Source organism: Sphaerodactylus townsendi, linkage group LG04 (genome assembly GCF_021028975.2).
Source record: "Sphaerodactylus townsendi isolate TG3544 linkage group LG04, MPM_Stown_v2.3, whole genome shotgun sequence".
Lineage (NCBI taxonomy): Eukaryota > Metazoa > Chordata > Lepidosauria > Squamata > Sphaerodactylidae > Sphaerodactylus > Sphaerodactylus townsendi.
The window spans coordinates 65,792,510-65,804,956 of record NC_059428.1 but is presented as its reverse complement, the minus strand read 5'-3'; the positions used below and the strand labels follow the sequence as shown (position 1 = coordinate 65,804,956).

The window sequence follows — 12,447 nt, the reverse complement described above, 5'->3', positions numbered from 1 at the left end:
GTGCATTTCATTTTTTTCTGCCTAAGTGTCGTATCTTACATTTATCTCTGTTGAAACTCATTTTGTTTGTTTTGGCCCAGCTGTCTAATCTGTCTAGGTCATTTTGAATTCTGACACTGGGGTATTAGCTACCTCTCCTAATTTGGTGTCATCTGCAAATTTTATTAGCATTTTTATTTTATTTTATTTTTTATTTTATTATTAGTTTTATATACCGCCCTCCCCCTGAGGGCTCAGGGCAGTGCACAACAGGTTAAAACAAACATTAAAACATAATTTAATATCAATTACCGGTATATAAAAACAGAACCCATTTTAAAATGTGGATGGCGTCTGACTACTCCCCTCCCCACCTTGTGCCCACGGGAGGCCAGATGACATAGTAGATTCCCCCCCCCCCCCTCTATTCCATTATCCAAGTTGTTGATAAAAATATTGAATAGCGCTGGGCCCAGGACAGAACCCTGTGGCACCCCACTTTTCTAATATCACCATTTAATATTTGTAGATAAGACTGCTACTGAAGGCACAGCTGCAAGAGATCAGAAAAAGTTGGCAGTCTGACTCCCTACTATCTCATTGGTTGTTAGCCTTTCCCCAAATTTCCACTCTCTCCGTTTGTTTTCTATAGTTATTTATAAAACACATCTGCCATCTGTCCAGTAATCTGCTTGAGGTAGCCCACATAGTCAAATTCATAAAACAGCAAATTCACAAAAAACAAAAACTATCTAAAATATCAGCATTAAAACTAGCCAACAGTGTAAAAATAATAGTGTAAAACAAGCTAATAGTGACCGAATTCCCACTGAAAATTTAATCTAGATACAACCAAGTTTCAAAAGAATTGGCACCTTTTCATCCAGGTTCCAACATCCTTACTGCAGCATGTTTCTAGTGAAAACATCTAGCCCTGCCCCTTGGGGGGGGGGGGTTAGGGTTAGGGGTGCAATTGTTAAGCTAGCAGCGCCAAAATTTCAGAGTATCTTTAGAAGACCCTCCTGATGATACCACCCAGGTTTGGTGAAGTTTGGTTCATGGGGGCCAAAGTTATGGACCCTCAAATGTGTACCCCATCTCCTATTAGCTCCCATTGGAAACAATGGGGGATGGGGCACCCCCTTTGGGAGTCCAAAGCTTTGGACTCCCTGGACCAAACTTCACAAAACCTGGGTAGTATCAGTAGGAGACTGTACTGATGACATCCCCCAGGTTTAGTGAAGTTTGGTTCATGTGGGCCAAAGTTATGGACCCTCAAATGTGTACCCCATCTCCTATTAGCTCCCATTGGAAACAATGGGGGATGGGGCACCCCCTTTGGGAGTCCAAAGCTTTGGACTCCCTGGACCAAACTTCACAAAACCTGGGTAGTATCAGTAGGAGACTGTACTGATGACATCCCCCAGGTTTAGTGAAGTTTGGTTCATGTGGGCCAAAGTTATGGACCCTCAAATGTGTAGCTCCCATTGGAGTGTTTTTTCAAAAAGGTGCATATACAAGCAGGTCCAGAAAAATCCCCTGATAAGGCAGAAACGGGACTGATCTGTTTTCCATGGTTTGGCTGTGAGGAGATCTCAAGGGAATCTGGATATTTCGGGTGACTATCCCAGGATTAATCGCCAGTGAGGAAATCACCAGTGTAAAAACAACATTAAGCCTTGGGAGTTCCTAACAAATATTTGACACTGAGACGTTGCTGAAAATTATGACTCGGATAACCCTGCCTTCTCAGAGGCCTTAAAATAGGTAAATGTACTATTTAATGTATTTTGATGTAAAAATTCATTACTGTACATCAGGACTTCATGCATGCAAAACACTGTATTTTTGATGACAGAGAATGCACAACAAAATCTCTGCATTAGAACAAAACTTTTGAGGTTTGTATTATTCGTCTAATAAAAACAAATAAGTTATCCAACTATAATATAAAGTGTTGGACAACTTGTTTGTTTTGTTAGACTCCTAATACAAGCCTCAATATCCCAGTTCTGATGCAGAGATTTTGTTGTACGTATAATATAAACACTGCAGGCGAGGCAAGAAGAATTCTGTCTCTTTTCAGCTGTGGCATCTTTGGATCTATTTTTGAAGGTTGGTTGTTTTCATCAGATAGCATCTGTCAAATCAATGCCTGATGTTTCCTCCTGTAAGAAGCAAACCTTTCTATTCAGTTAATTTTAGGATGTCCCTGAACTTACTTCCTAAGTAGGAAACCAGTGTAAATTACAACTAGTAAATTCCCAGATATTTCACCTAACATTGTACTAAACCCAACAAAAGCAGCTTTTACAAGCAGCAAAATCAGAATGAAGATATTCTTGACCTTATTATTTAATGAAAGACGTACAGAAAACTCTTCTCCTGTAAGAAGTTCTTCAATTATCACTGTTTCTCCGCTGTTTCCAAAAATGTTGTCCTGTGTTACAAATATGACATACATTAGTCAGATCTTCTGTCTTTCAATCTAGGCCATTGTTAATGAAAAACGTGTCTTTAGATTATCCCCAAATCAGTTATCCCTTTCACAATTCGACTTTCCCCATTTTGGATTTGATATATGGTGAGTCAGCATAAGAAATTAAATGGGATTTTTTGGGGGAGTTTTGCAGAAACTGCACGACATGTGAAGGCCAGCAGGTGACAGAAAAGGTTTAGAAACTCAGAAATGCATAAAATATATATACTGTATAATATCAACATTTTGTATCTTTTAATACCATAAATATACACAATTTCTTTTAAAAGTTAAAATAAAAGAAAAAGAAAAAAAATTCAAACTTATTATCTGTTATGAAGGGTGGGCCAAAATTTTTATGTGGATTTTCGGATTTTGGGGGAGTGCACCCCTAACCCTAGCAATGTGGAAGGGATAACTATAAATTGTTACTGTTTCTCCTCCACATTGAAATCTTAATTAAAGTCATGTTTTCTTCAAGGGCTGTGAGATGAACCTTTAGAACATTTTATTAGATATAATTTCCAGGTTTAATCACTAAAAGTATTTTGTATAGCTGGATTTTTCTATGGGATGTTGGATCTATGAAGTACTGGATACCTCTGGCAAAAAAGCAAGCCATTTGGCAGCTTTCTTAAGATAAGAGTGTAGGAGAGGCAGCCCGAACTGCTTGATCGTTTTTAGTTTCGGCTGAAATCCAGTTATGTACTCCACACAATTGTTAAATTCTATTAACGTCAGCAGATAGAATCTGTGAAATTTCTCCCTTTCTCTAGCGAAAAAGGGAGGGGACAACTTGTCCCAACTCTATGGTACTGCCCGACATTTTTCTACAGAAGGGTCTTAGTGTTGGTTTGGGGGTGGAATCATAGGAGGCTGCTGGGAAAAAAGGGAATCCAGGGGAGATTAGCCTCTGCAAATTCCTTGTGCAGTCCATGGAATATATTGAACATGTACGAAACATGTTCATTGGAGGTGTCAGGATCTGTAAACTCCCTGCAATAACCAGACTGTCGGTTTCAGAAATGGGTTTATTGTCAGTAACACTGCAAAAAGAATACAAGCAATTCTTGCTGGAACTGAGTTCTATTATTCAAATTCTGGTATACCCTTTCCCAAACACCCCCCACTCCCACACCAGCCTCACCCTTGCCATCCCAGCTGGGTAAAACCACTAGAAACTTTTTCACTCTATGCAAAGTCTCCAAGGCCAAAACAAAGAAGGCCCAGGTGTTAACTGCCTGACAGGATGAGAAAAGTTACTGTTTGCCTAAGGTAGCATTGTAATCATGGATTTGCTTATCCTGAGAAATTAGAACATAGCACACAATACATATAACACAGAAAAAATAACAATGGCTGGCTCTAACACACAGGCCCAAATAAATAACTGTTGTTTCAGAATTCACCTGAAAAATCTCTTGCACTGCCTTGCAGGATTCCTCTATGTTAGATGCAAGAATTATCTTTTTTCGAGGACCAAGACCACTGGGCCTTACCACCAATGCAGGAAAATCTGCACTTTAAATTAAGATAGGGCACATTAGTGGAAAGTAATAGATTCATATTATAGTGAAAAAGTTTTCTTAAAAAAAAAGATCTGGCATGCTACATTTGAAAATCATAACATCATCCTCTATTTCATCTTCACAACAACTCTGTGGGGTAGGTTAGACTGATCCAAGGTCACCCAAAAAGCTTCCATGGCACTGTGGTAATTTGAACCTGAGTTTCACAGGTCCTAGTCCAACCATTGTGCCATGTGAGCTTACCAGGCAAAGGATTCTGGTCCACTTTATTTACCTGTCTCAGACTTTAGCAATCCAGGAACCCAACCCACATTTTGATTCTAAAAAAATTCAGAAGATGTCTGAACAGGGTTGGGAAAGGGCATTAAAGAACTGTTAAAAATGCTTATATAAATAGGAAAGGCTACCCCATCACTCAAAACCGTAACGTTCCAGTATTCAGTTGAAAAGTACCATTCGCAGTTATTGGATATGGATGTAGGGTGGTGTCCTATCTTTATGATAAGGCGATCAACTCCAGGTTTTGAAATTCCTGGAGATTTGGGGATGAAGCGTGAGGAGGGCAAAGAGGAAGATGCTCCACAGGAACATTATGCCACAGAGTCCACTTTCCAAAGTTGTCCTTTTCTCCAGGGGAACTGATCTCTAAACTCTAAACTCTAGAAATCTGTTGTCGTTCTGGAAGAACTCCAGGCTTCCCCTTGAGGATGGCAGCCCTATTTTGAGTCAGTCCTTTATATTGGGGAAAAAAGTGAACACCTTTTCATGTTATATTTGGAGAAGTTGTAATGACTCTATTTGGACTGTACCTCGTTGGTACAAATCAGCCAGTTGGACAGGAACCTATCAACATGTTTTATGACTTATGCTCTGAAGTAATCTGGAATGTAGGAAACAGTGGGTAGAAGGAATTTTGTGTTCCTGTCAATAAAACAGGGAGAAGCTAATTCTGTTCCCTTTCCCTGAGGTAAAGATTCTTGCTTCCATTCCTAGGAAACGCTGAATATCCAGTTTTCATATTAGTTGGATGAGTGTGAGAGAGACTCACCACCATCCTCTCTTACAACAGACTTGCAAACACTTGGAGTACTTTCAGAGACACTCCCTCCCCCCAGGTCTCTATTTTTATCTTGTCCTTTCCCAGGAAGAACATATGGTTCTCGTTCTCTCTTCCTCCTTTATGCTAATTCTATCCTATAGAATAGACAAGTATATATTTTACAGTATTCATCCTTGAAAGGGCAGGTGTACAATTAATAAGAAACACTGAAATTCAGTAAAAACACTGAAATTGTTTTTAACAAAGCAACTTGTTCACATTATGTACCATCTTATGGCCATTTTGACCAAAGTTTTTGGCCACCTGCAAATCAGCTCATGATTTTTCCAGCTAATAGAATCACATACAATTAATTATTGGATCATCAAATGAGCTAAACAGCAGTTGATAAAAAGCTAACTGGGAAAAAATGACATTTACCTGGAAATAAAAGCGCAAGCTTCTTGGGGACTGGTAAATGATCTCCATCTTGGTGCTGGAATTCCATGCTGATCAAGAAAGGTACTAGCAAAATTCCTGTTTGTTCCCAATTGCGCTGCCTTGGCTGTTGGCCCAAAACATCTAACTCCAGCTGCTACCAAGTCATCAACAATGCCTAGTAATGGAATACTGAAAGGCTCAGTTAGAACTTGCTAGATTGCCTTTAAGAGGAAATGCTTAAGAGCTTCAGCCTGTCTTTTACTTTAGAAAAAGAAAAATATGTAAGTGGAAATTCTAGGGGTAAACAGAAAATACTATCTTCTAAAACAGTAAAACTTGGAAGTTAGTCAATCAAACTGATTGGCAACAGGTTTAAGAAGACTGTCAAAAGTACTTCTTGATTCATTTCAAATAGGAGATAATTATATCTTTTCAGAAATCTTGTGGTAAAACAGCAGCCTTGCTGCCATTAAGGCCCATACTTGTGGCCTTGGTTCACGGATTTTGCAGGATTGTGTAGTGCTTCTAGATCTTAATCAACATGATCAAAGAGAACCATGGAAACTGGTCTATGCCATATGAAATGATGCCCCTACTACACCATTTTCAGATCTTTAAAGACGATATTGTCAGCCTTTAGCTTGTTTCATAATTACCTAATGGAATTCATACCCACCAGATGTTTTTATGGTCACCAACACATAGAACAGAACTAGAAATTCAATTATTAGGTTGAATTTCTCAATACCATTTCCTTCACCCAACAGAGAGCCTCAGGCATGTGCTTAGACTTGGAACTAATGACCTGATTCTGTGCAATTTGTTTGCTCAGGCAATATGTGAGAACTACCCTATCCAGAGTTCCAGAATAGCAGACAATAGGCTGATGCCAAATCATAAACGACTTGGCAGTTGGGAATGAGACCTGCCATCTCTTTCATACTTCAAATAAGCTCCAGTTCCTTTTTTACTTATTTCAGAAATACACATGGAAGAAGAGTTTGGATTTATAACCCCTCTCTTGCCTGTAAGGAGACTCAAGGCAGCTTACACAAACTGCTTTCCCTTCTTCTCCCCACAACAGACACCTTGTGAGCTAAGTGGGAGAATGGGGAATCAAACCTAGTTGTCCAGATTAGAGTCTACCTGCTCTTAACCACTACACCACTATTTTATAACTGGAAAATTCAGCTTAAATACATTTAAAAAATGCAAATCTAATAAAATACTGATAATATTCTCACCTTTTTCTTATGATTTAACAAAGAGTTCCACTAAACTGCCCTACTCCCTTTTTGCTTGATATTCAACTAAGTGCCCTGAGCAAGTACTGGGCCCTTCCTGTGTACTGTGACACCTCTGCTGTTCAATACTGGACTTTTAATATTTCACCAAAGATCAAGTCCTTGCCTCCTCCCCCCACCCCCCGCCCCCGGCCAACAACTGACTTGTTCTCATCCTACCAGCTGCAAGTAGAGCTTCTGGTCCAGCAATCACAAGTCCAATGTTATGATCTTTACAGAACTGGGCAAGGATAGTAGGATTGCTAATTAAAACAGCTGAAACAGATAGGAAAGGTTAATAATAATACCATATTCAAAGTTGTCTGTGAACAAACATTGTTCAGAGTCTCAAGATGGCAGAAGGACTCATGTCCTAGAACAGCATGAGACTTGATCACAGGAAGCTCCTCACTTCCCAGAATGGCAAGAAATTCCAGTGGTCATGCTCAGAGGCGTAGCTAGGGAAAATGGAGTCCGGGACAAAAATCTGAGTTTTGCGCCCCCCATCCCATATGGGTGGCCACCCTCCCCCACCATGACCAAACAACATTTTTTGCACCAGGTCATCTCAAAGTCACCATCACATTATAGAACATGCCCCAACACACAAATCTGAACACACCCAGGGCTCCCTAGTTTAAACAACATTGAAAGTGATGCTATTTTTGAAGGGGGGAAATCCACCCTGAAACAGCATCACTATTAATGTTGTTTAAACTATAGAGCCCAGATTCTCCTTTTAAATCCACCTTAAAGGGAGACACTGGGCTCCCTAGTTTAAACAACATTGAAAGTGATGCTGTTTCAGGGTAGATTCCCCACCCACCTCCCAAACAGCATAGCTTTGGACCCCCTGGACCAAACTTCACAAAATCTGGGTGGTATCAGTAAGAGACTCTCCTGATGATACCTGCCAGGTTTGGTGAAGTTTGGTTCAGGGTGTCCAAAGTTATGGACCCTCAAATGTGTAGCCCCATCTTCTAGTAGCTCCCATTGGAAACAATGGAGGATGGGGCACCCCCTTTGGGAGTCCATCCCAAAAATTGAATAAAAATAAAAAGTTAGGGTTAGGGGTCAGGCAAGGATAAGGGTTAAGGCAAAACCCCAAAACCTGAACTGACCATTGCCCAATTCTCTAGAACTCAACGTAACACAAAGAAAAGCCTGAGCCACTGCCCATGCCTTACCCCTAACCATAACTTATTATTTTCATTTAATTTATACAATCACAAATTGTTCCCAAAATTGTAACAAAAACCCAAAACCGGAAACTGACCATAGCCCTATTCTCGAACTGCGCCCCAGAACTCAACATAACACTAAGGCAAGCCTGAGCACCTGTCCTGCCCTTCCCTAACCCAAACTCTAACTTATTATTTTAACTTAATTAATTCAATCACAAATTGTTCCCAAAAACCCGAAACTGGAAACTGACTATAGCCCTATTCTCAGACTGAGCCCTAGCACTGAACCTAACATTAAGGCAATCCCGAGCCCCTGCTCTTGCCTAAACCCTAACCTTAATTTATTATTTTCATTTAATTTATTGAGTCATAAATTTTTCCCAAAATTATAATAAAAACCCAAAACCTGAACTCGGACTGCGCCCTGCGCCCATAAATTGTTCCCAAAATATTTTTTGTTACAATTTTGGGAACAATTTATGACTGAAAAAATTAACTAAAAATAATAGGTTAGGGTTAGGGTTAAGGCAAGGGCAGGGGCTCAGGCTTGCCTTAGTGTTACATTGAGTTCTAGGGCGCAGTCCGAGAGCAGGGCTATGGTCAGTTTCAGGTTTCGGGTTTTTGTTACAATTTTGGGAACAATCCACGACTGAATAAATTAAATTAAAAAGTTAAAGTTAGGGTTTAGGCAAGGGCAAGGGTTAAGGCAAGCCCGAGCCCCTGACCTTCCCTCAACCGTATCCCTAACTTATTATTTTTAATTAATTTTTTCAGTCATAAATTGTTCCCAAAATTGTTATAAAAACACAAAACCTAAAACTGACCATACCCTATTATCAGTCTCTACTCTAGAACTCAGCATAACACTATGGAAAGCCTGAGCCCCTGCCCTTGATTTACCCTAATCCTAATTTATTGTTTTTAGTTAATTTTTTCATTCATAAATTGTTCCCAAAATGGTTTTAAAAAACCAAAACCTAAAACTGAATAGGTCTATGGTCAGTTTCAGGTTTTGGGTTTTTGTTACAATTTGGGAACAATTTATGACTGAATAAATTAAATGAAAATAATAAGTTAGGGTTAGGATTAAGGCAAGAGGTAGTGCTCGGGCTTGCCTTCGTGTTACGCTGAGTTATAGGATGCAGTCCAAGAACAGGGCTATGGGCAATTTTAGGTTTTGGGTTTTTGTTACAATTTTGGGAACAATTTTTGACTGAAAAAAATAAGTAACGATAATATCTTATGGTTAGGTTTAAGGCAGGGGCAGGGGCTCCGTTTTACCTTAGGGTTACGTTGAGTTCTATGGCATAATCTGAGAATAGGGCTATGGTCAGTTTTAGGTTTCAGGTTTTTCTAACAATTTTGGGAACAGTTTATGACTGAATGAATTAAATAAAAATAAAAGTTAAGGTTAGGGTTCAGGCAAGAATAAGAGTTAAGGCAAAACTCCGAAACCTGAAACTGACCGTAGCCCTATTCTCAGATTGCACCCTAGAACGCAACATAACAGTACGGCAAGCCTGAGCCCCTCTTCTTGAGTTAACCCTAACCCTAACTTTTTATTTTTATTTAATTTATTCAGTCATAAGTTGTTTCCAAAATTGTAACAAAAAATAAATTAAATAAAAATAATAGGTTACGGTTAGGGTTAAGGCAGGGGCAGGGGCTCAGGCTTGCCTTAGTGTTACATTGAGTTCTAGGGTGCAGTCCGAGAATAGGGCTATGATCAGTTTTGGGTTTTTCTAACAATTTTGGGAACAATTTATGACTCAATACATTAAATAAAAACAATAGGTTAGGGTTAGGGTTAAGGCAGGGGCTCAGGCTTGCCTTTGTGTTACATTGAGTTCTAGGATGCAGTCCGAGAATAGGGCTATGGTCAGTTTTAGGTTTTGGGTTTTTCCAACAATTTTGGGAACAATTTTTGACTAAACAAATTAAATAAAAATAATACATTAAGGTTAGGGTTAAGGTAACAGCAGGGGCTCAGGCTTGCCCTAGTGTTACGTTGAGTTATACGGCGCAGTCCGAAAATAGGCCTATGGAGATTCTCCTGCTGATACCACCCATGTTTGGTGAAGGTTGTTTCATGGGGTCCAAAGTTGTGGACCTCCATTGTTTACAATGGGAGCTAATAGTGGATCGCGCGACCCTTTTGAGGGTCCATAACTTTGGACCCCCTGAACGAAACTTCACTAAACTTGGGTGGTTTCACCAGGAGATAGCTCCCCTGACGTGCACCCTCAAATTTTTCCCTGGTACTCTCTTTAATTCCACCCCTTTTGGAGTGGATTTAAAGGGTGAATCTGGGCTCCCTATATTAACAAAACACATTGAAAATATTGTTGAAGGCTTTCACAACCAGATTCAACTGGTTGTTGTGGGTTTTATAGGCTGTGTGGCCGTGGTCTGGTAGATCTTGTTCCTAACGTTTCGCCTGCATCTGTGGTTGGCATCTTCAGAGGTGTATCACAGAGAGAAGTCTGTTATAAGACAATTCTGGAAACTTCTCTCTGTGATACACCTCTGAAGATACCAGTCACAGATGCAGGTGAAACATTAGGAACAAGGTCTACCAGACCAGGGCCACACAGCCCAGAAAACCCACAACAAGCAACACTGAAAGTGATGCTGTTTGGGAAGTGGGTGGGGAATCTACCCTGAAACAGCATCACTTTCAATGTTGTTTAAACTAGGGAGCCCAGTGTCTCCCTTTAAGGTGGATTTAAAAGGAGAATCTGGGCTCTTTAGTTTAAACAACATTAATAGTGATGCTGTTTCAGGGTGGATTTCCCCCCTTCAAAAATAGCATCACTTTCAATGTTGTTTAAACTAGGGAGCCCTGGGTGTGTTCAGATTTGTGTGTTGGGGCATGTTCTATAATGTGATGGTGACTTTGAGATGACCTGGTGCAAAAAATGTTGTTTGGTCATGGTGGGGGAGGGTGGCCACCCATATGGGATGGGGGGCGCAAAACTCAGATTTTGTCCCGGGCTCCATTTTCCCTAGCTGCACCTCTTACTTTTATACCACATTGGCAGTTGTGACCCAAGCAATACAGACTTCATGGTTAAAGCATATCTATGCTTGGATCATTACAGATGGGCTTACAATACTACACTACAAAATTTCTGACTCTTAATACAGCTTTAAAAAATGAAATGATCTCTTCCATGTAATGGTACAATTTTTTCTGTGTCTTAAATTGCTTTTTTTAAAAGCCACCATGAATAACATTTGTCTAGCTGCTGGGGGAAAAATAAAAGTCCTTTTGGGCTACATTGGCCTGTGGTCTGTGAGTTAGTCACTCCTGATCTGGAGAACTTGAAATGCACTGCAGGTGAAATGTGTGAATGTTTTATTATGCAGAGATTTGCATTTTTGCATGAACCTTAGTTCACATTATATACCTGCCCGAGGCACGAAGTTTCCCAATGCGTATTTATTGATGTACATTTAGCCACACGAAATTATTTCTTAACTCTGTTTAGTAAGAATTTCTTTACCTGAATTAGAGATTTTCCCACTATTAGCTGTTCCAGCATTTCCTGGTGCAACTAGTACTTGTTTCACTTGTGGCGACTGTGCTAATTTCCAAGCCAGAGCATGTTCTCTGCCTCCACTACCAAGCACAAGCACTCGATCAGCCATCTAAATGTATGAAACCAGAGGTACATGTCTTAAGTACAGAAACATCTCAGTCCTGAACTCTTCCATTTGGAAGTAAATTAGTTTGTTGCAAAGAGAAGAAAGCTTGTTTCTCAGCTAGGGTTATTATGATTCGCTGTTTCCCTGAACCTGTGCATAGGCCAGTCCTCTTGGGTTCTAGAGATATGTTGTTGAAGTCCTTGTTGTTTGTAGAGATACATTTAGTTGTTCAGATTGCTCTAAGCCAAATAATACTGGTACCTGTCCCCTTGAATGTACCTGCACTTAGGATACCATTTTCCTTTCCCAGATCTGGTTGTTAGTTCTGGCAGCCAGTTCATAGGGGAAAGTAACCCAGTAAGTTTCGCAAAACAAAATGTACAGCTAGTAACAAGTTTTTATTCTGTACATATATAAAATAAACTAATTGGGGGGGCAGGGAGTTAAACTATAGAATACAGATAGCAAAAGCAAAACCCACTTTACTTGCAAGAGAAATTTCTCCGAGGTTAAATTTCTTGTGCACTGACCTGGGTGCCAGAAGCACCGTCAATCATCTCAGTATGTTCGAAACCATTTTGTTGGAAAAGGGCAACATGTGTACAGAGCAACTGTACTGTCTGTATAGTTCTTTGGTGCTGAATTATCAGTACTTGAGTTTATGATGCCACATTCAATATAATAACTCATTTTACTCATCCATGATAAAATATGTGAGTTCCCTTGTTTGTTATTCCATCAGAAGGAGAATCACTCATGCATATGTGAATTGCCCTTCTGATAAAACATTAGAACTGACATTTGCACAGCATAACCACTGAAGGGCGAACATTATGGGAGTTGTCTAATGCCTCTTACATAACTG

At 39.9% G+C, this 12,447-nt stretch overlaps 1 protein-coding gene across 1 annotated transcript in view; it reads right to left on the bottom strand.

The window, feature by feature from the left end:
- LOC125431306 (trifunctional purine biosynthetic protein adenosine-3-like) overlaps window positions 1-11,585 on the bottom strand; it is a 32,822-nt gene extending 21,237 nt beyond the window's left edge. The window contains exons 1-5 of the mRNA XM_048494072.1: window positions 11,441-11,585; window positions 6,931-7,026; window positions 5,468-5,642; window positions 3,868-3,979; window positions 2,351-2,419 (exon numbers count right to left, since the gene is read on the bottom strand). Coding sequence (XP_048350029.1) covers window positions 2,351-2,419; window positions 3,868-3,979; window positions 5,468-5,642; window positions 6,931-7,026; window positions 11,441-11,585 — 597 coding nt within the window. The remainder of the gene's footprint in view (window positions 1-2,350; window positions 2,420-3,867; window positions 3,980-5,467; window positions 5,643-6,930; window positions 7,027-11,440) is intronic.
- Between the last annotated feature and the right edge of the window lie 862 nt (window positions 11,586-12,447).